The sequence below is a fragment of the Balaenoptera ricei genome, chromosome 18, assembly GCF_028023285.1.
Source record: "Balaenoptera ricei isolate mBalRic1 chromosome 18, mBalRic1.hap2, whole genome shotgun sequence".
Taxonomy (NCBI): Eukaryota; Metazoa; Chordata; class Mammalia; order Artiodactyla; family Balaenopteridae; genus Balaenoptera; species Balaenoptera ricei.
The window spans coordinates 5722038-5747236 of record NC_082656.1 but is presented as its reverse complement, the minus strand read 5'-3'; the positions used below and the strand labels follow the sequence as shown (position 1 = coordinate 5747236).

The following is a 25199-nucleotide window of genomic DNA, read 5'->3' as shown; positions in this document are numbered from 1 at the left end:
CTTTCTATAGCTTAAATCTCTCATGTTTCATATAAAAAAATCCATTTAATTAAACATTAAAATTATCCTCATTTCCTTGAAAACTGAAACTAAAAAAATAATGTAACCTTTTAAGGTAAAAATTGTTAATTATCAAAATCACAATATTAGCCATAAGCCACGATAAAAATTATTCACTAATCTAGTAAAATATACACTAATCAAGTTAAGTTCAATTTAATCCTAAAAGTTGCAAGCCACAAATGCAAACTACCTTTGCAAAGATGAAACAACCCAAATGCCAAAAGGTTTACTGGAGAGAAATGTTTATAACCCCATGTGGAAAAAGGATAACTCGGATTCATAAGTAGACTGCTAAAATCCCATGCTGACCTCTCAGGAGCATACTAATTCTTGCTGGCAACAAATAGCAGTAAAATTTCTACACTTTAAAGAATTGTTTCATTAAGTGTGGTGATAAAATGAAAACAAAGTCAGTAAGAATACTGATGTCAATTGCCAGAACTGATTCCTTCACAAACCCTGTTTTCACAACAGCAACCCCTTATGATTAGGGGAATTAAAAGTTGCTGAACTCAACAATCCCTTCAGTTAAACAAACAGACCCCTCAGAGCTGTCCAACGCTGCCCAAACTATCCATCCTTTAGTCGAATCAGTCAGTTTCATGAATTGTAGGATTTATCTTCAAGTCCAGGGCTGACTCAGAGGGTAGCTTGTTCCCTAGAGAAAACAACCAACAAAAATCAGAACAGCTACTGCTCATAAGCTCTTTCAACACCCAAGTGGAAAGGACAACTTAATGGGTCCAAAAAAATAGTTCAACTTCCTTTCAGCTACAGGAGTAGCCAATAAACTGAAAGCATCTATATGCCATAGGCAGTTCTTGGTTAAAGCTTTCACTCAGTTACAGTAAGAAATGTTAAAACTAAAAAGCTTACAAGAGAAGCTATCACACACACCATAGGGTTTCTCACCCAAGAAGAAATTTGCAAGGACTATAAACGGAAAGTATTTCAAGGGCCAAAGCTGTTATTTTGTTTTGTTTAATCTTTGAAAAGCTGCCTTTTGTGTGCGTACATGCGTGCATGTGTGTGGAGTGGGGGGAATTAAATATTTCCACCCAGAAGCAGTCTACATGTCTAGGGCACTAGCTTTGCTTATGGCCATACATAAAAAACTAGTGAAATGTTACCTAATTCCCTAAACGCAAGGTCCTCATATTCACTAGTCAGAGAGAATATTCTGAATTAAAAGATAAAAAGACTAACATGTTCTGTTTCAAGACATGCAAGAGTGAACTGCCCTCCCTATTATTTCTAAAAACCAAAATATCAACATGGACAGCCTTAGAGCCTCAAAATATACCACAACAAAACCTGGAGGGGGGGCTTTGCATTTCATGAGTTAGGGGTTCTGTCTACAAAAATATGTTGTTATGAAACAAAGAGGGAAAAACCTCCATAAGAAAGGTAACCAAAGAACTCAAGCTACTTTCAGAAACATTATTTTGTCCTTTCCGGCGCATGAGGCTAACAGCTTTTCACAGAAGAAACACTCCTCAAGACCACCTCCAGAGGGAGGCGTGAGGGTGGCCAGCACAACTTTCCTTTCTAAAACATGTATTCCTTATTTATTCGTGTGGGGGAAATTCTCATCAAAACTTTTCCCTTGTCGCTTCCAAGCTGTAATATGGAAAACTCTTGACTCTCCACCAAGAACCTCAGTGCCTCAGAGCTCAGATTTACGGAGGACAAAACTAGTAGTGACTACACACTGTCTTGAAAACTACTCTTTTGAGTATAAGCATCTGACAGGTTGTGGGGTTTTTTGGTTTGGTTTTAAAGCCTTACTCATTCCTCATTTTCCCAGCCTCTCTCAGAGAAAGGAGAGTTAAGTCCCACTGTATGTAATGAATGGTACCTGTCATAAACCATCCGGGGAGAAGTCACCGAATGGCCACTCAAATCATTCCCTGTAGTCTGTGGGTCAGGTGAGAAAACCAGCGACCCTCCCAGCTTCCTTAACCTGAGTACCAGTGGATTGCGCTTCCCATCAAGAAACAGGGCTCTGTGCCGGTGGTTTTCAATCTGCATTAAGCAGAACCCTAAGCTTCCAGAAATGCTTCAGGGCTCTGTAAATTCTTGATTTGAGTTTCATCTGTTTTTTTCACTTTTAGTAAATCAACAATAAAATCACAAATGCAGGTCCAAATGAGCATGCATTCTTTTTTAACATTAACTAGAGATCATCACCAACATACTTAGCTTGTGTTGGGTTAGGGTATTCTCATGGAGGCTCAGAATAAAGCCTCTCTCCCGTCACCCCGCTGTATATACATGGATCTTTTATTAGGAAGGCAGTGACTGCAATAATCTTTATTTAAATGCACATGCACTCAGAGAAAATTGAACAAATGGGTGCACAACTTATTCATGTGAATCATGATTTTTATGTTACTATATGACAGAAAATACAGAAAAGGAGACAGGAATATAAGACTAATTACTGTCCTTTACCCACCGATTTCAAATTACTGGGTTTGACATAATACCACATAGACTTGCTATACTCACTGAATAACTTCATGAGTAAGTTTAATAAACCTGACCCTGTAAATGCCAGTTTTATCTGCTTTATATAATTTTAGATTTGGGGACTGCATACAGGCTTCACAAGAGTTCTGCTGCTTTAAAAAAAATGTTTGAAAACCACTGTTCTCTAAACTCTAACTAAGCTTTGGTATTCCTGGCTCACAGGTCCTCTAGGGGCAGAAATGGTAATTAAGTCTTAAGTTTCTGATGCTTGCTGAGCTGCAGGTGCCTGATATCGACGTGCTCCCAGCCAGCTGTCCAGTCCTGTCTCCTCTCCCCCATCCTGACAACTCTCAAGAAACAATGTGCCATGGACTTCTATACACTACTAAATGTAAAATAGCTAGCTAGCGGGAAGCAGCCGCATAGCACAGGGAGATCAGCTCGGTGCTATGTGGCCACCTAGAGGGGTGGGATAGGGAGGGTGGGAGGGAGACGCAAGAGGGAGGAGATATGGGGATGTATGCACATGTATAGCTGATTCACTTTGTTATAAAGCAGAAACTAACACACCATTGTAAAGCAATTATACTCCAATAAAGATGTTAAAATAAAAAAAAAGAAACTGTGCCAAACTCAGGGGTGCTAATGGCAAAGAAAATTGGTAACATTTTAAGAAAGAGATACCAGGTACTTCAAATACATGACATTTTATCTCAGTGCCATTTTTCATTCATTTTTCCAAGTTCCTGCCCAATCTAACCTTTTTCACTTGCCTAGCAATTTTAATTTGAAAAGAAAATTCCACTCTCCTGATATTTCAGAATGGTGGCTCTCCACATCACGCAAATGGCAAACTTCAAAAATATTTCTTTGAAAATATAAATGAAAAAGAAACTCCACATGACAAAAGCAGTGACCAAGAGCCTACGGTAGGGAAACAGAACCATCTATGTGAGCTAATTAATGATAATAGTTTAAACTGTCATGTGGAATCACTGCACACTGGTACCAATGTATAGTTTGTCTAAAAAAACGAAGCGCCAGTTGGCAAAAAGCCTCGCCTTATCCTATTCCCTCCAGGCGAACCCTGTGGACTCCCCTACAGTCAGCATCTAAGGGCAATGCCTGTCCCAGCAGGACCCTGCTCCAAGCCTGTGGCTCGGTACTGCGTCTGACGGTCTCTTCACATCTGTTCAGTCTTTACCTAACTCAGACTGAATCACTTTATGAACGTTCACTAACTGAGCGAAAACAATTCTCTATTATGGTAATAAACTGGTTAAAACAAACAGAAAAAAAATAAACTTCACAGATTCTCAACTGTCTGTGTTAAAAATGTTTAAAGAAATCCTATCTATCCTTTAAAACGCATCTTATGGGTTTTCCATGAAACTTCATCCTGGATAACCTCATTCGAATCAGATAAAATCTCACCTTCCTACAAATTTTCTGGAATTCTGAACTTTTTTTTTTCTCTCAAAAGGTAGATGTCAGAATCTCCTGTGAAATCTTCAAACGTACAGACAATGGCAGTGCTCCAAATGTGGGGTTTCTGACTTCGTAAGTCTTACATGGGGATGGGGAAGGCGTATATGCAAAGCACCACAGGCTGATCTGCAACTACATACGAAAGCTTACTGGAACCACTGCAGGAGATCAGGCACTGAGCAAGGTTCCAGGAATTCAAGAAATACGATCTAGTTCTGATCTCATGAAGTTCATACTTTACTCATAAAGCCCACGACAGTGCTTAAAATTTTTCAATTTTAGTGTTTACTCTAGGTCTCCATGTGTGATCACAATAGTGGATAAAATGATAAAAATGCTTCCAGAAGCATTTAACTTTAAGTGAAGGAAATAAATAAAACATACAAAAATTTAAAAATATTAAGAGATACTGAAAACATTATAGAAGCATAGAGATGGAAGACAGTAATAATGACTTCAGAAGTAGAAATGGCTTTGAAAGGGGGAGGAGAAAAAAAAAAAAAAGGCATTTGAATCAATGAAAAACAGGCAAGATCTCAAGAAACTGAAGAGCCTTCCAAGTAGAGGAAGGCACAGAGATGGGAAAATTGCTGGCCATTTTCAAATACATATTCTCAAATAGGATATGTATTTTATATCAGAGGAGGTCCTCCATGAAGAAAAGAAAGCTGGTAGTCATTTAATAGTCATTTTCAATTATTTTAATTCTAAAAATATTTAATAAGCATGTAGACATGGTTCCTTCCACAAGGGAGCTTATATTTCAATAGGCATGAAGAGGACCACTCATTCTAATACAAAGAAAAATACAAGTTCAAATTGTAGTAAATTCTAAAAAGGAAGTAAACAGGAGAATACCATGAAAAATAATGATGGGGGGCTTCCCTGGTGGCACAGTGGTTAGGAATCCGCCTGCCAATGCAGGGGACACGGGTTCGGGCCCTGGTCTGGGAGGATCCCACATGCCGTGGAGCAACTGGGCCCGTGCGCCACAGCTGCTGAGCCTGTGCTCTGGAGCCCACAACCCACAACTACTGAGCCCGTGCAGCAAAGAAGACCCAATGCAGCCAAAAATAAATAAATTTAAAAAAAAAAAATGATGGGAAATTTCCTTTACATTAGTCAAAGGCCCTCCTCTGTAAGTGACACTTTAAGTCACTTTGTAAGTGACATCTAAGAGAACGGAAGGAACCATCCATGGAAAGAACAGGTGAAACAGTACATGCAAAGAACATGAGCCAGAAAGGAGCTTGACATATTTGAGGAAGACCAGTATGGTTGGAACTGAACACACAATGGAAAGAGTGAAAAGGTGAGATTAGAGAGGTATGTAAGACACAGATTATATACCATAGTAAGGGACTTGGAGTTTATTCTAATGACAACTAGAAAGCCATAATGCGATTACTTTTACTTTTACGAAAATATAAAGAAAAAGTAAAATATGTTTACTGATTTATGGTAACATTTCAATTATTAAAAATTGTATTTGATTAGAAGTACAAATATTCTCTCTTCATTACATTACACAATAAAAATAAGTTTCAAACACACTCCAAAATGCTTTACTTATTTTTTTAAATATAAATAACCTTTAATAAAAGCCATGTGTTAATATAAATGTTTCAGACATTACATGAAATTTCTAAAAATCTTATATTTGTATTTGTATGGAAATATGTATGGAAATATGTTAATATAAATGTTTCAGACATTAAAAAAAATAATAAAAATAAAAATAAAAATAAAAGCCATGTGGACCTAACCAATATAAATGCAACTCAGATTCCACCTCTGATTTCCCCCTCAATATCTAGAGAATTTCAGCAACTGACTTCTATAAGCATACTTCATTTTAGTTGAATATCTACCTGTGATAAAAGGTATTTGGACTACCTGGATATCAGAAACACTGTAAGCATTAATAAAACTATTAAGTGTCCTAACAAAAGTGTCCTATTAAGCTTCCTCACAAAATTTAATCTCATTGACCAAATTTAGGAAAATACTGTCAGTTCATACTATGAGTTTAACCCAAGTTGTATCAGCCACATACTCGTACACAATATTTGATGGAGACCACAGCCTGCACAACTATTTCGCTTTCCATGTCTACACACAGTAATCCTCCATTGGGCCTAACTTCAGCCTTACCTCTATCAAGAGCCTCATTTCCATATGAGTTTTCATTAATTAGTTCAACAAATGTTAGAATACTATGTGTAAACTATAGTACCTAAACCTCTAAAAATGTGAATAACTTGTCCAGATTTTTAACTGTCTTAAAAACAACTGAATTACAACTTTAAGAACTATCCCCTCTGGCCTGTATGTTAGGTCACTTACTTGGAACACTATAATATTTGAAGAAATAGAACAGTGACCTGCTTGCCCCCAAACCTGACAAAATTATCTGAATTAATAGGATCTTCTCTAGCCTCTGCAATGGTGTCAATCTCTTAAATCATAACACGTACATTATTTAAACAAACAGTCAAAACAAAATGGGAGGAGGACAGGTGTTAGCTACCAAACAAACTCTTCTGGATCAAAAGAACCATTTTTCTTCTCAAGTGACAGTGAACGTTTATGACTAAATGGTATGCTTCATTCATTGATAAATTATGTTGTATTGTTTATGAACAATAAACATACTCCAAGACAACCATGTCTGATTATAAAAAGTTATAGATAGTCACAAAAAATAAGATTAATATTAGTTAATAATGTAATTTTAACTTTAAATTTCTTTCCAACAAATAAAAGCTAGTAACAAATTAAGAAGAAAAATTAGTCTGGCTTCAAAAAATGTTGTTATTGAATCAATAAACACTTCTTACTTCTTTAACATTAATAACAATTTAGTTGACCTTTACATAAAAATCTTAAAACATACATATTAAAACGTAACATGCAAATAAAAGATATCTGACTACTAGTTCTAGATCCATGAGGTTTAAAATTTTAAACAGCCACGGTACGTATGCTATGCATTTTTCAGACATTCTGAAAAATTTATGAGATGTATCAATAATTGATTTACATTATGTGTGTCCCATGAGCATTACTAAGGTAAAAGAAATCCCTGTGGCCTGGTTTCACTTAAACGGTATTTGTGATCTTGGCTGAGCTTCAGGAACCCCTGTAACAATTAATTCAATGGTTACTTATCTGATAACTTCAGTTACTCAGAACACAGACTGGAACCAGAAAAGCGAAACCAGCCTCAGCCAAAGAATAATTTAAAGCCCCATGCACCTTATTCACAGGCAACAATTCAAGTCCTTGACTCAAAGTCTTTTTCTTATTTAAAGAAAGCAGCAGATTAGGAGAAGAAAAGGGTTGCAAGAAGAAAGAGGAGAGAAGGCAGTACAGAGCACTGAGTAGAGCAGTAGTTCTCAAAATGGAGTCCCTGGAAAAGTCAGCAGCATCCCCTGGAAACCATTAGAAAAGGAAATTTCCTGGCTCACCCAGACAGACCTGCAAAACCAGCAGCTCTGCGGATGGGACCCAGGGAGTGCTGGGTTTTAACAGGTACTCCAGGTGATTCTGACAGACTCGAGAACCACTATCCTAGAGACAGGAATACTAACAGCACGACAGAGTCACCAATAAAAAGCCAGTAAGATCTCACTAACATGGTTCAAATAAACTTGTCTCGGTATGTCCATTCAAGGTACTACATTCAGGCACTTTAATAGACTCAGAGAGCAAGAGAAATTACCTCCAAGGAGTTATAATCTAATTGAGGTAGGAGGACAATGGAAAGGGTGAAGAATCCAAGTAATTATGTAACACTGAAGCAAACTGCTCTTCAAACTCTTGTTACCTAAAAAGTAGCAACTGTATTCTGGTTCACTATCATCACTTGAAGCACATCAAACTGAGCATGAGTCATAAAAGAAAAGTTAATTCTGTATGAAGCAACAGAAACTACAAATTTTGGAAATCTTTCTTTGAAAAATTGCTGAGAATATAAAGTTTTGACAATGAAAGCCATAAAGCTTCTTATATCCAAAAATTCAAGTATGATGGAAAGCTTCATTTTCCATGATGCTAGATGAATCAGTTACTGTAGCTGTTTTGGTGACTTCTTTAAAGTAGATACAAAAGATGCAAATAAGATAATGCCCCAAAATGTATTTATAGGAGATAACCAGGGTCAACTTAAAATTCTGCATCCAAAGAAGACTGGAGCATGTAGGCCAGCTGCTTAAAAAGATGAAAGTCTGGATTTTGGTGGACAGTCATGGTTGGAGAAACTTTGCAGACAATTTCCAGGTTTGTCCATAACAACTTCCCACTCAGGCTCCTCCATGCTTTCCCCCTTCCAGCTGACTGGAGAGATGCCTAGAAGCCCGTTGACCTGGGTCCTTAAATACATGGAGAACAGGATCCCAGACAACCTGAAAAATCTGTCCTGGACTGTTAAAAAAGCAAGAAATAAATTTTTGTTATGTGAAGCCACTACATTTTGGATCTCCATGTTTCAGGAGTTTAGCCTACCACATCACAATAGTGGGCAATAAGATTATGGTCCATAGTAACTATGGCTTAGGGAGCATTTTGGTGACAACAATTATATTAATATCCTATTGATCTGTACTGTTTTCTAAAAGGTACACCGGCCCCCCCCGACAAAGGGACTATTAGTCACTAGTTATTATTTATAGGAATACCATTCTAAAATCTGGATAACCACACCTCAAATATGGGAAGATGTTCATGAAATCATAAGAAAATATCTCATTTCAGATCAATGTGTAAGAGATTCATGACTAAAAAATCAAAAACTAAATATTATCACCATCAACATGTAGTCCACATCTGAGTTTCTGCTAGTATACATGGTTGGATTTTACATGCCTGTGTGCACTGGGGGTTTTAAAGGGATACATCTCTCTGATTCCTCTCCTTTTACTAAGACCCTGCCCCATGCCCTACTGTAGGGTAAATGCACATCCAAAAGGCAAAAAGAGTAAGAAAAAAAGATGACTTTCACATATGAATATGACTAGTCAAGCTGAGAAGAATCAGGGAAAATTCAATAAAAGAGGCTGCCACCATTCAATTCATTCCTACAGAATTAGAGGACCATGCCTATCTAGACATGTTACACACAGCATAGTAATTTTGTCCACACAAACATTCTCTCTCTACTAAGTACCTACAATGCACCACTGAGCCAAAAGGTGAAAGAAAAAATGATCCCTGGAGGTTTCAACCTATTTGACTCAAAGGAAATAAAAAGATTGACTTCTAACTCTCCACATCCAGCTGAGAACCAAGAATGTTCTTGGGCATTCACTAATACATGCTGTCTCTCCCTGCCTCTCAGTTCATTCAGGACCTCTACAACACTCTGATTCACCCCAGACCCTAACCTTACACTGCTGAAACAAAACCCCCCTCATCTGTACCTGCGATACAAAGGATTTCCTATTTACACATACTACGTCAAGGAAGTCCATATACCTTTTAAAGTCCTTTTTAAGTCTAGTACCAATACAAAAATCAAACTCTTCTCTCCTTTTTGCTACTTCTCATCACTGTTTTCATCTCTGTCTCCTTTCAGTGTACCTATCTATCTCCTATTGATCAACATATCACAAAACAATACAATTTTAGATTAGAAAGACTTTTAAAATTATCTAATATTATCTTCTTATAGAAATGAAGATGCTAAAACACAGGGATCAAACAGCACGCTGAAAGCTACATAGCTACTTTAGTCGAAGAACTGGTACCATGTTCCAAAGGCAATCAAGTCACGATCCAATGAAAGCAGCCCCTAAACAGCAGAAGATGCTGCTACAGTTGTAGATCACTGAACCTATAGTTGAAGGGAACCCCTACCCACTCCCATCCAGCCCTTACCTCTCAGTTAAGGAACAAGTTAGCCAATACATGAGATGGAGACAGGAAGTCCACGATAGAAACGCTCAAACCTAACAGGACACATTCACCAGGGATTCCCCAGCCAGCAGAACAATATCCACTGGCAGCTACTTGAAGCCTTACCTGGCAGGTCTCCAAGCCAGCTGCGGCAGCCACATGCCCCTCGCGCCATTAACGTCTCGCCTCAGTGTCCTGAAATTCCCAACCAGGAAGGAAATACAGCCAGCAGGCACTCCCAACCCAGTTACGGCTCTACAGTTCTACTGTTAGCAACCTTCCCTGGGACGTCACCATCTGTACCCATAAACATGCATACACCGAGCAGCCCCCATCTAGGATGAGCTCAACATTACAGGGCAAGGTAAAGGCCTTCTTCACAAAAACCTCAGGGACCCCCTGACCTTAACTATAAAGTTTTCTTTTATTTTTTAATGTAGAAAGCAAGCCCCAATTAGAAAACCTGGACATGTCTGAGTGATTCTGCTGAATATACCTGAAAAACAAAGTAGTTACAAAAAATGGAAACATGCAATTTAAAGATAATACAAATGTTTTGACTGGTTTTAAAAATGTTTTAGCATCTCAAAACACACAGCAACTCTAGTTCTGATAAAGTTAAACTTTCAACAGGCATATTTCTGTTCCTCATGTGACAATACACCTACACCCTCTTGAACACTTGCATTATTTAGGAGTTCTTCAAAGATGTTTACAGGATCATTAAAATTCACTGTAATTAAGAGATACCCACCAATTAAAAATATTTCTCTGAGATAAAAATGAAGCTTAGTTAAATGAGCATTTATTAGGCACCCTCTTTATGCCTGAATTTGTGCTAGATAAGAAATGACTCCGTCCCTTCTTAAGGAATTTGCAATGTGCTTAGGAAATGTAGACTGACATTTACAACAGTTAGAAGAATACTTTAATGGTAAACTACCTCTGTTGCTATTAAGGGTAAAAATAATTCAGAGAAACCAGTTCAGATGGAAATATCAAAATAAACTCATGGTAGGATTACTTGACGGTTCCACAAAATTCATTTAATGAAAAATAATTACAAGGAAAATCTGTTTAGAGTTACATCACATAAAACAAGGAGATGTTTTAGAATTACCTAAGTATTTTGTATAATTTTTATTTTCAATAATTATACTACTTAGTAAAACATAAAATAATCTAAAATGATAGCTTATAGTTTTTATGCCTTGAGTGATTTTAATGTAGGGCCTAAAATACAGAGAGAAATTTGAAATATGAACTTAGATATTTACCATCTGCAAAACCATAGCTTCAATCCATTAGCAACCTATTTTCCCAATGGTACATACACTCCTTAGCTGGATATCAGAGTAGTAATACAGGTAGGTAGACATATCTCAGGATTTAATTTTACCCACACTAGTGTTACAGCATTATGACCTACAAGAGGTTCCTGATTTTTGACTTACACAATTTATTAATTTTAACAGTATTTTCCCAGTTTGCCCTCTCTCTTGTTTGCGTCAAAAACAGATCAGTTATATGGACACACACATACATACAACTAGTCTAAAAAAACAACTGAAAGGGCTATCATGCAGGAAAGATTTTAATTTATTCTATTCAAGGAAAAGACCTAGGACTAATGGATAAAAGATAGACAAGACAGAGTTTAGTTCAACAAAAGATCTAATTTTCTTTTTTATTCAAACTATTAAAATGTACACTGGGCTGCCTTGGTTAGCTACTTAATTCTTTATTACTATAAGTGAAAAAGCAGAAGCTAGATGATAATCTCTCAGGAATGCCACCTCTAAACTGGCACAAGGCTGAACCATGGAAACCCCAAAGGTTCCACCTAGACCAAAGACCAGTGTCAGATTACCGCATCGGCCAACTACTATGCAACTGAAATGAATGAAGCCTCCATTTCTTCATTATGATATAAAACATCATAGAATCAGATAACTTTATTCTTTAGCACAGAACTTTAAAAAAAAGATCACCTTTCAACATTAGAAGTATAAGAATATTTTTAAATAGTACATTATATATATTAAAAGTTAAATATTTTTCAACAAGAATGATGGATAAATATTAATTTTCCCTTTTCTTTTCCCTTCCTCTTTTTCCCCATACCTTGCCCAAGCCAAAAAATAAAGAATATAAGCCAATTTTATCTATCAATTTGGCACTCTCAGGAATATATAAGAAACGATTGTTTCAAAAAACTGGATCTAAAAATATACTTCAAAATTTTTCTAAAATATTATGATTAAATTTTAATGAAGGAATACAATTACTTAATAATGATAGGTTTAGTATAATAATTAGATGCTTCTCATCAAATCAATCATCTGAGATTACCATAATAATTTACAATAAAATATACTAATGGTCCAAAAATCTGCACCATTCTCATCTTGAAGGAATGAATGTTTGAAAGTACTAAAAAGTCACTTATGGCTCTCTTTCTCATTTATAAATCAATGACGGCATCTCCAAATTCAAGAACTCCCCTCTACCTCTCCCAAGCGTACACACACAATCAAGCAGAACGAGAGATGCTCAATTCCTGAGTCACAACTGTGCGTTAAACCACCAGGTGACATATTAGAACACTACCCAGAAACGTACGCTACCTCTCTTAGAATCACCTTCAAACAGACTGTGGCCAAGACTGAGGTAATCAAACTCAAAGTACACCAAGACTTAGCTTACCAAGTCTACTACCACATCAAAATACTCTCAGGAAAAATTCTGATAGAAAACCATTCAGCAATTAGTTCTTGTGATAAAATTATTTTTCATGGCACAAAAAATTAAAGTATAAGCTGTCTTTTCACATACTTAGTATAGTCATATTTTCATTTCTAAAGGCTATTCCAGAAATGTTTGCCTAAAGCTAGATCTATTAGAAAAATATATCTTTATACATTACTTTAAAGGTATTGTTACTATATCACACTCAGGAAATAAAATTTTGCTAAGGGTGTGTTAAACCAGTGATTCTTAACTTTTGGAAGGCTGTGGCCCTCCAAGAGGATAATAAAAGCTGTGACCAGAGAAAAATGCGTATTCACAAATTAAAAATATGCATATGATTGTAGGGGTTCTCAAAGACAATTAAGCCCAAGTTAAGTGCCATACCCCAAATACTCTTATAACTACCTTCGTAGAAGACACTTAGAAATACAGCTATCGTTCTCCGGTTAAATGTACGGAAAACAACTAAACCTATAGCTCCTTCATTTCTTAAAATAAAATAAAATGTATATACAAGTCAATGGAAACTTAACATGTGCTGCATATATTTAACACTTTCAAATACCTTTTAAACCCAATTAGCTATTTAAATTCAAATAATTTTTGTATAAAGTTTTACTTCTTGCATTACAACTTTTTAAAAATACAAATCATGTTTTTAAAGTGATCAAGTTTTAGAGGAACCTGATTCACTCAAGATCCACTTTGTTCCATGCATTACGTTTTTCTTCCTTACGATCTGAGGAAATACAAAATCTTAACATCTACTCAACTTTGCTCAAACATTTTTACTTTTTTGGTCGAAGGATATATTTAAATATGTATTTTTTCACATATAATGAAAATGACATTACTCTAGTTTACATCTGAGTGCCAAAATATTTAAGGTTTCATATATTTTAGGAAAACAGTAATTTGACATATTTTCAAGGGTAATAATTTCTGGAATAGAAGTTGAAAAAAAGAGAAAATGAAACTTTATAACTGAAAATTATCACTAGGTTACACCTACAGTAGACAAGGAGGATTAAAAAGATCAGTTAAATCACCACTAAGGCAGGTAAATAAACTTCTACGACCTTTCTTATTCTACAGTCTTAAAGTGAAAATACCAAGAACCTCTCCTAGGCCTTGAAAAAAATATTTATGGGTAAGAAGTAATGGAAGACACTGAAGGGATAAAATGTTTTTCTGAAAGTACAGACTTAATTTTGTTTTCCTTTGCTCATCTCCACAGAGTGTTAAGCCATTAACTAAAAGGAGAAAATATGGAGAAATAATAAATGCAAAACCATTAATCACTCCAGTATTTTTGGAAAATATTTTAGCCTCGTTGATTGCCATTTGAATAAAGAACAATTTTTAAGTAGTTGGTATAAAGAATTCAGGAATACATTTAATATAATATACTGACCTATTTCCAATGGTTCCAGACAGTAATTACTTTCATTAATAGGAAGCAGAATGACCATTTTAATGTTAGAGCTATGTAGAAGAAGAGTAAATAGTTTTAAATTAATTCATTTCATCCTAAATTTAGGTTGTGAAGTCCAATTGGGACCAATGAAACACCTACCTACACACAAGTTAATAACAACTGGAAACCTTAAACAAATACCACAGCATTAACAGATTTTGTAATTAAATGTTTTCAATATCTAAAATTCCCTTTGACATTTTTAACTCCTCCAGTATTTAAAAAGCCCATCTTTTAGCCTGAACTAGTCTGATCAAAGATGTGAACAAAATATTTACTTATGAGACAAGGGAAAATGTGCTGTTAGGCCAAACTCAATTGGTGCTTAATTACGCAGGCCAAAGGGCTCTGACTGGCGCACGGGTTTCGTTCCTGTGGGCGCTTCATAAACACTGCTCTGCAGTCGGGACGATCCCTAAGAAAGTTCAGAGGTACAGCTGACACGTAGATTATGCTCTTGTAAACAATGCGAACACACCTCAATGGGAGAAAATCATAGCAGCATACTACTTACATATTACAAGTAAAACTTTAAGGCTACCAGGGATATTCAATTCTGACACTGCTCTCTAGGGAAGAATGGAAAATGTTTACAAATTTAACTGAACCTGAAAAGAGCCAAAGTAGAAAAAAAGGTAAGGGGGAAGGAGTTGCAAGGTATATCTCAAGGCCCTCCACACAAAATTATCTTAAAAGTTTCACCAGAAAGGTATGTAATTCTTGCTTATGTTTAGTTAATAAAATGATCAACTGCTCATTGGGGTGGGGGAGGATGAGTGGGAGATGAGTGGGAAGGGAGGGAGGGAGAATGAGATGGAGAGAGGGAAAGAGGGAGGGAGAGAAGGGGAGGAGGGAGAGGTGAGGGGAAGGAGGCATTGATAAAATCCTTGGCAACACAAGGTTATTAAGCCTCTGCATACACTTGATACTTTATACACTAAACAGGATGCTCTGTTCCATAAAGTTATCATTATCTTCTCTCATTCTTCTTCCCAAAAAGGTCCTTGATTTCAATATCAATATCAAAACCAATGATTTATCACCATTACTGATTAGATTAAGCCCTGGAAGCAGTATTAGCTCCAGGCTGATCTAGATAGATCTTTTGGCTTCATTTAATGTATATAAATTTCCTTTTGTTTCTGTTTTTTTAAACATTCAGGACCAAGTGATGATTTTCCAGTACAGGTTCTAGAAACATAATCTGGGTGGGTAGCTCAACCATTTCACAGACACAAGACAATCTGCTCAGCACTTACTATGAATTCTATATAATTCTGCATACATTACTTGTCTAATTAAGGTACACAGCAGTAGGAATGGGTGATGTTAATTATCTAAGAAAACTTTCATATTTTGATATGTGTTTATGTTAGAAAGCAGAATACAAAATCTGCATGAATTTTTAGATAAAAGAGGGGAACTTCTAAGAAGATAGGGTTCTCAAAGGGTTACTCTGAACTATGCCTCAGGATCCCTGAGGTATAAGTGCATTTCTTCAAATTCTTCTTCTGCCATTTTAGGTAAACTTGGAAGAAAGTGTTGAGATGTACTGTCTTCCCTATCTCAAAGACCCCTAATATTTCACATTTCTTTCCTACCATTGTTTATAATACCTTACCCAATTTGAATTACTGCTACAGATTTATAATCAAACACCTGAAAGGCAATACATCTAAACTTTTATTTAAAATGATATAAATTATTTTTTAGAAATTTATTTCAAAAGGAGGACCCTGACGCTCTTACAGAAGTTTCTGAGTGAAAGAGCATTACCATGAACTTTAAAAAATAAAGACATACTATGGCCCAGATAGACTTTTTTTCTCAATAACCATTTTCTCCTTTAAATTTATTTTTGTGCTTTTAAACACCCTTATATTTAATTTTTGTTCATATTTAAATTCTGCTTTAAAATTTTCAACTACACATTTGGTCTATGGTACCAAAACCTAGAACATAAAACTCATAATGTGTTCAAATATGACTCACTGAAGAATACAATTTCAGGTCTGGTAAACTACCAGCAAATGTGCTTAGAGACTTGCTATCTGGAACTCACTGGAAACAGTTACTCAACTTACCTGGGGCTAATCCAGCAGCAGCAGCAGGAGTCCCCAAGGATGGGTGAGAGAACACTTGAGAGAAGGCAGACGCATGTGCCTGGGACGCGTTACTGAGCCTGGAGGTTGATCCTCCTTTGGGAATAAACTCGCTTGCAGTAGGATTTGGTGTCTATTTAAAAATCAAATATAGTAAGTTAACACATTTTAAGCCCAAAAAGACACTGAATCTACTAGGCATTATTCCACAGTGTTCTATTTACTGAGTAAAATATTTTATTGAAAGGATTTACAGTGTTTTTTAGTTTTCATATTTTGAGGTGGGATAATTAAATTTCTTGAAGAAAAATTTTCATCAAATTTGAGGGTTTTAATCATTTCATTTGCAGAATTTAACTTCAGAACATGAAAATTTGCCTTTATTGTCAAATATACATCATTACCAAACTATCCTAACACATTTTAGAGAACTGGGAGGTTGAAACTGCCTCAAAACTGAGTCAACAAGTTTCAAATTTAATGTCTTTAAACCACTTCTACCAGGATAAAGGTCAAAACTGCCTTTATTCCAAAATTAATCACTTCCTTCTTTATAAGCACTTAAGACATTTCCCCAATAATATGGTACCATGTATTTAAGTAACAGTGAAGACGAGAAAAGCACTTAAACACAAGGCAAACACACGAGAGGACTCAAGATATAAGAAAAACATAATAGAGGCTCCAATGTCTGCTAAGTATTCATGTAACTTGTTATATTAAAAAACATTTTACTATGAGATTACACGAAAAAAATTTCCTCCCAGTTGTACAATGCCACCTTTTATCTAGTCAAGTGGCACGGTACCTTTGCCTGTAAGAATGGCTAGCACGTTATAAGACTGCAATTCAATTTCACAAATGGTCTATATTTTGTCCATGTGGAAAAAATGAACATCCTAAATATTTTTCTGAAATTGTGACCTACATGCTTAATTAAGTATAATGAAGATTCAACATATTGATATTTGAATTCAACTTCCAAAAGGGTCGACCAAAGAGATAATTTAGTATGTTCATACTTCAGCCCACATTTTCTGTATACATATAAGCTAAGTTTAAAATACACTAAATCATGATGCAAAAATTTAATCACCTGAAGTATTTTAGAACTGATCATTAAAATGAAAAATATTTCCATAGAAGGCATAAAATAAAAAGATGGACTAATTACTGTACAATCCAAAAACAACTTCCCTATTTGATATGAATGACATTTTAAACTGCTAGGTTAGAGTTCAAAATATTAGATTTGGAAAATAGCAAGTCAAGAGGCTAACCTAATTTTAAACTCTAAAACAAATGATATTTTACTAGTTACGTTCCAGCTAAAATTAAATGCAAAGTAATAAAATATAGAAAAAATGTTAACCTGCGCTTAACTACAATTTACTAGATGTACAGAGAACCTCTTTTAGTGCCGTATCTAAGACATAAAATTCTGAAGAAAAAAAAGAATCAGGCCTGAACCAAAACATATTTTCCAAAGAGAAAAAAAAAAGTTCTCTTCTGTCACTTATGTGTCTATTTTAAAACCTTCCAAATTTAAAACACTGGCATCTTCTTTAAAAGTACGGCCAATTCCTTAATTTCTGGAGTAGAAAATAAGCCAACGCATTTTATTGACGTAGTAATCCCTAGTTATAAAAGAACAAATGGTTACCAAGAGGATCACTTCAGAGCTAAATCAGTGTGTACTAGTTAATGCTGAATCTGTTTTAGAAGATGAAAGTCAAGATAAAATCAATCAGATAACTTGGTAAAAGAGTTCAAAACGCCTAGGAGAGATGGAGACTTCAGGATTACAAGATTACTAAGAGACAGCAAATTTAGACAAAGAAATTAATCCAATCTAATCCCGAGAAACAACTATCACCCCATTTCTATTTCACTTATACCTTACATTTACCATGAATAAGAGACTTTTGATTTCAAAGCTGAGTTTCTCTAAATCAAATCTATTTTAAATTAGTCTGAAAGACTATTTTTAAGGGATCCTATAAAGGAGAAAAAGGAGGAGAAAACCTATTCTACCTCCCCCAAATAAATTATATATAAAATGCCATTATAACAAATTATAAAGGTCCTTCAAATTTATTATGATAGAAGTTATTAAAATTAACTATGAAAATGTATACACTAAACTGCAACTTTTAGGGATTCAACAACCACAGATGCAAAAAACCTACCAGCAATGAATTTTAATTAAGAAGTGAAAAGAAGGGCCTAAACCCCTTCCTCCATTTTTTTTCCTGATTTAAGATGGCAAGGCATTTCCCTTGACTGGGTGGTTAGAGAGTTTGTTTTATTTCAGATGAGTTTATTTGAGATGAGAGAAAAGGTTAAAGGATTTAAATGGCAGAAAAAAGAATTACATAGTAGGTATAACACAAAAACCAAAATCTAGGAATAAGAGAGTAGAGCTACTATTATTAACAGTTAATATAAATTCCTCTAACCAGATTAGAGAACTATCAAAAATACTTAAATAATGAGAAATTATAATAGTGAGAATACTTTCTCATGATAAAATTAGTTAAAATAAGAACTATAATAAAAAGATGCATTCTTAAAACCACTTTAATATAACTGGTTTGTAACATATATAAGGGTTTTATAAGGCAACAAAATAGCAATAGGCACACACCTTTAACATGTTAAAAAGAATACTTTTTTAGAGATAGATAAGGCAAAACTGGTAACTAAAACCAGTATCACATTAAAATGAAATCTCTGTTCATCAGAAAATAAACGATTGGGACTTCCCTGCTGTCACAGTGGTTAAGAACTACTGAGTCTGCACTCTAGAGCCCGCGAGCCACAACTACTGAGCCCATGAGCCACAACTACTGAAGCCCGCACGCCTAAAGCCCGTGCTCCACAACAAGAGAAGCCACCGCAACGAGAAGCCCGCGCACCACAACGAAGAGTAGCCCCTGCTCACTGCAACTAGAGAAAGCCCGCGCGCAGCAAAGAAGACCCAACATAGCCAAAAATAAATTAATTAAGTTTTTAAAAAAAGAAAAAGAAAATAAACAATTTATTTTAGCTTTAGGAGGTGAAGGTTATATCTAGAAAGAAGAGTCAAGGACTTAGGTTATATAAATTTGTCTAACTTCAACAACACTAAAGAGAATGCAATAAATGAGAAAAGGAATAGTGAAAAAGAACATCAAAGTTTTATTACTCCAACCTTATGAATTAGATAATCCCCATCATAACTCTCTAAATATGTTCCTATAATATTAAATTTGTGGGTTTTCTAACATACATATAATTATATTTCTATTCATAATTTCTAATTTCTATTCATACTTTATTTATTTAATTTATTTTTATTTGTTTATTTTTGGCTGCGTTGGGTCTTTGTTGCTGTGTGCAGGCTTTCTCTAGTTGCGGCGAGCGGGGGCTACTCTTCGTTGCGGTGTGCGGGCTTCTCATTGTGGTGGCTTCTCTTGTTGCAGAGCACAGTCTCTAGGCGTGCAGGCTTCAGTACTTGTGGCTCGCAAGCTCTAAAGCGCAGGCTCAGTAGTTGTGGCGCACGGGCTTAGCTGCTCCGCAGCAATGTGGGATCTTCCCGGACCAGGGCTCGAACCCGTGTCCCCTGCATTGGCAGGCAGATTCTTAACCACTGCGCCACCAGGGAAGCCCTCTATTCACACTTTAAGTCCTAATTTTCATTCATATCTTAAACAGCTCTAAATGTACATTTGGGAAAAAAATCAATGTTTATGTCAAATAGCAGACATTCACTCTGTGAGAAGTTATCAATAAAAATAGAGTTTCAGGTTCTCACACACTTAAATTTACACCGCAGCTTTCACAACCAAAAGAACCAAGTGCATTTTATTTAGTGAGTTCTTCAAACCGACATCATCCCCCAACATTTGGATATGATTCCTATCTGTACCCTCCAGACAGAAATATACTAAGTCAAGAGTCCTGGCCTTTAGCTTAAAAAGCACTGTTGTAATTATTATCATTATATTTTAAATGAAATAATAATTAATGTTTCAATTCAGACATCCCAACCAACCAAAATGATAGAGTGTTTCCTATTTTACCAATGACTGATAAAGGTTTTTTTTTTTCTTTTTTACAAATGAAGTAATTTTCTGATGAGGTTTCTAGCTCAAGATTAATACAACTTTATGCTTTTCTACTATCACATTATTTCATGGAAACTGTTACTTTTAAAGTCTAATTCAGAATTTAACACTCTGCTGGACTCCACTACAATCAAGAGTACTTATTAAGAACACAATAAATTAGTCCCATAAATTAAGGGACTAATTTAATAAACAGTGAAACAAAATTAAAAGTTCAGCTATTGGACTTCCCTGGTGGTCCAGTGGGTAAGACTCTGTGCTCACAATGCAGGGCGCCTGGGTTCGATCCCTGGTCGGGGAACTAGATCCCTGCATGCATGCCACAACTAAGAAGTCCACATGCCGCAACTAAAAATCCCTCATGCAGCAACTAAGATCCTGTGTACTACAACTAAGACCCAGTGCAGCCTAAATAAATAAATAAATAAATTTTAAAAAGTTCAGCTATTAATTTTTAATTAGGTAGAATGACAGGAAGAGGTTTATACTGAATAAAAACACAAAACAAAATATTATGTAATATTTCATTGCAAATATGCCAAAAGGTCTGTAAGAAAAAGAAAGTTGTCTTAAGGTGATGTGATGAATGACTGAGGAATCACTGCTATTCCTGAATATTGGTCAGGCTTTTTAAAATCACACAGTAACCTCATAAAACCATAAAATACCCTCCTTAGTAAAGCTCCTTGTAATGAGCTCAACTTGCTTTACCTCTTAATAGCTTTGTAAGCTGCTATCAGTAATCTTTCTACTCTCTGAATGAAACATGAATGACCTGGTAAATTTTTCTGAACAGATTTATCTAGATATAATTGACATATAATAAATTGTACATATTTAAATGTAAGCTTTGATAACTCTTGACATAGGTAGACCACCATGAAACCGCTACCCATATCAAGAAAACGACTACCTTCATCATGCCCAAAAGTCTCCACAAGGCTGAATGAAATCCCTCCCTCCTGTTCCTCTCTGCTCCACTGCTTTGGACTCCAGGCAACAACCGATAAGCTTTTTGTCACTATAGACTAGTCTGTATTTTCTAGAATTTAATATAAATGAATCTTACATACATATGTAGGTGCTGAGTTTTTTACTAGCTTCTTTCACTTTGCATCATTAAGATTCATCCTTCTTATGCTTTCTTTGGGTTTAATTTGTTCTTCTTTTTCTAGTTTCTTAAGATAGAAGCTGAGATCACTGATTTGGGAACTTTTCTCCTTTTCTAATACAGGCATTTAGTGCTATAGATTTCCGTCTGATTACTGATTTAGCGGCATCCCACAACTGTTGGCATGTTTCATTTTCATTCAGTTCAAAATACTTTCAAGTCTCCCTTTCTAATCCCTCTTTGACACATGAGTAAGTCAGAAGTGTGTTATTCAGTCTCTGAATACTTGAGGATTCTCCGAAGATCTGTTAACTGGTTTCTAATTTAATTCTCTTGTGGTTGGAGAACACATTTGTATGACTTGTACCCTTTTAAATTTATTGAGACTTCTTTCAAGACCCGGAATTGGTCTGTCTTGGTGACCAATTTCTATGTGAACTTGAAAAGAGTATTCATGTGGTTGCTGTGGGGCACAGGGCTCTACGAGTAAACTACCAGAGCTGCTCAGGCCTCCCATCTCCTTACTGATTTTCTTCCTCTTCTATCATTGAGAGAGGAGTACTGAAATCCGTATCACCGTCTATTTCTCCTTGCAATTCTACTAGCTTTTGTCTCATGTATTTTAACTCTGTTTTTAGGTGCATAAACATTTAAAAATGGCATATCTATGCTCCTAACGAACTGTTCCCTTTACCTTTATCAAATGACCTTCTGTATTCCTGGTAGTATTCTCTGCTCTGAAATCTACTTTTTCTGACATGAATATAGCTATGCCAGCTTTCTTTTGACTAGTGCATGGTATAACTTTTAATCTATTTTCGTGTTTATGTTTAAAGCAGATTTCTTATCAGCTTCATATAGTTAAGAGTTTGCTCTTTTTCTTTAATCCAATTTGAAAATCTCTGCCTTTTTATTAGGATGTCCAGAGAACTTATATTTAATGTGATTACTGATAAGTTCAGGTTTAAATCTATCTACCATGTTGTTACTTGTTTTCCATTTCTTCCACCTGTTCTTTGGTCTCCTTTTCTGTTTTCTGCCTTCTCTAGGATTAAATGATTTTTAAAATTTTCATTTTACCTCCTCTCTTGGCTTGTTAGCTAACTCTCTCTGTTCTCTCTGTTCTGTTACTGTAGTGATTATCTTAGGTTTTACAGTACATATATTTAACTTATCACTGACTATCTTAGTCTGCTAGAGCCATAATAAAATACCACACACTGAGTGGCTTAAACCAGCAGTCCCCAACCTTTTTGGCACCAGGGACCGGTAACGTGGAAAACAATTTTTCCAGACAGGGGGAGGCAGGGGGATGATTCAGGCGGTAATGTGACCAATGGGTAGCGGCAGATGAAGCTTCGCTCACTTGCCCGCCGCTCACCTCCTGCTGTGAGGCCCGGTACCTAACAGGCCGCAGACCAATACCATTCCGCAGCCCAGTGGTTGGGGACCCCTGGCTTAAACAATGGAAACATATTTTCTCACAGTTCTAGAAGGTGAGAGCCCAAGATCAAGGAGCCAAGAGGGTTGGTTTCTCCTGAGGCCTCTCTCCTTGGCTTGCAGAAAGCCATCCTCTCACTGTGTCCTCACAGCAACAGGCCTTTTCTCTGTGTTTGTGTGCAACCCTGGTATTTCTTCATCTTCTTCTAAGGACACCAATCATATTGGATTAGGGTCCATCCTTACAACCATATTTAGCCTTAATTAAATCTTTAAAAGCTCACTTCCATATACAGTCATATATATATATATTTTTAATGAATTTGGGGAAGACACAATTCAGTCCATAACACCAACTACCACTGAATTTTAAACTACTTCAGATATAGTGTAACAAGCTCACAATATTATACTTCCATTTCTCCCCTCCCAGACTTTGTGCTATTATAATCATATATTTTATTTCTACATATGCTATAAACCCAACAACACACTATTACCATTTTTGCTTTCAACCGTCAATTATCTTTCAAAGAGACTTACAGAATAAGGGGGAAAGTTTCTTATATTTACTCATGTAGTTACTGTTTCCAGTGTTCTTCATTTCTTTGTATAGATCCGTAAGTTATTTTCTTCCTTCTGCCTGAAGTACTTTCTTTAATATCTATTAAGTACACATATACTGCACATGAATCCTTTCAACTCTTGTATGTTTAAAAAGGTGTTTATTTTGCTTTTTTAAAAAAATATAATTTTGAAGTAATTTAAAATTCACAAGTAGTAGTATCCTTCACCACCTTTCCCCAAAGATATCATCTTACATAACTAGAGTATATTTTCAAAACCATAAAATTAACATTGGTGCAATAAGTTTAACTAAACTGCACATTTTATTCAAAATTTCACAAGTCTTTAAATGCACTCAATGGATTACAGTCTTGCATTTTTCCCAAGAACGGAATTCTAAGTTGACATTTTTTTCCTCTTCCTATATTTTAAAGTTATTGTTACACTGTCTTCTGGCTTGTACTGTTTCCAACAAGAAATATGCTATCACTTACATCTTCGTTCCTCAAAAATGAATATTTTTCCCTCTGGCTGTTTATCTGGTGTGCCTTGGTGCAGTATTTTCCCCCCCATGTTTCTTTTGTGCTTGTGTTCATTGAGCTCCTGGATCTGTGGGCTTACAGTTTTCGTCCAATTTGGAAAATATTTGCCCACTGTTTCTTAAAATATTTTTTCTGTGTGCCCTTCCCCCACCCTGCTTCAGCGACTAAAAATACAAGGGTGTTAGGCTGCTTCAAGTTATCCCATTTTTCTCTTTCCACCATCAATTTTCAACCAGCTCACTTTTTCTCTATTTTTTGGATAGTTTCTATCACTATGTCTTCAAGTTCACTAATCTTTTCTGATGCAATGTCTAATCTGTCATTAATCCCATCCAATACTTTTCATTTCAGACAAAGTAGTTTTAAATTTTAGAAGTCTGATTTGGATTTTTTAATAGGTCTTCCTTGTCTGTACTAACATGTTTAATCTTTCCCCTAGTTTCCTGAACACATGGAATATTGTTATAATAACTCTTTTGATGTTCTTATATACTATTTATATATTATAATTGATTACATTTTCTTCTCCTTATGGGTCATATTTTCCTACTTCTTTGCACGGCTGGTAATTTTTGATCAAATGCCAAATATTGTCACTTTTATCTTTTTGGGTGCTAGATATATATATATATAAGGATGTCTTGTGTTTTTTTTTTCTTTATTTTTAATAAATTTATTTACTTTTTATTTATTTATTCTTGGCTGCGTTGGGTCTTCACGGCTGCACGCAGGCTTTCTCTAGTTGTGGTGAGTGGGGGCTATTCTTTGTTGCAGTGCTCAGGCTTCTCATTGCGGTGGCTTCTCTTGTGGAGCTCGGGCTCTAGGTGTGCAGGCTTCAGTAGTTGTGGCGCACAGGCTTCGTTGCTCCGCAGCATGTGGGATCTTCCTGGACCAGGACTTGAACCCGTATCCCCTGCCTTGGTAGGCGGATTGTTAACTACTGTGCCACCAGGGAAGTCCTAGATATATTTTTATTGCTATAAATATTCTTGAGCTTTGTTCTCCATTGTCATTAAACTGATTAAAAATTAGTCTGATTCTTTCAGGTCTTGCTTTTAAGCTTTATTAGTTAAGACTAGGGCAGCAATTGCAATCATTGTTGCTTTTGTTGTGGTCATCCATGTACAATGCTTGGTGTCAGTCGATTTATCTCTTGTAAAAATAAAATACAGTGTGTGTGTG

General features: G+C 35.8%; 1 protein-coding gene across 7 annotated transcripts in view; it reads right to left on the bottom strand.

The window, feature by feature from the left end:
• PAN3 (poly(A) specific ribonuclease subunit PAN3) overlaps nucleotides 1-25199 on the bottom strand; it is a 118655-nt gene that overhangs the window by 49849 nt on the left and 43607 nt on the right. For all 7 annotated transcript variants that reach the window (XM_059902477.1, XM_059902476.1, XM_059902472.1 and 4 more), the window contains one exon: nucleotides 16231-16381. In XM_059902477.1, coding sequence (XP_059758460.1) covers nucleotides 16231-16381 — 151 coding nt within the window. The remainder of the gene's footprint in view (nucleotides 1-16230; nucleotides 16382-25199) is intronic.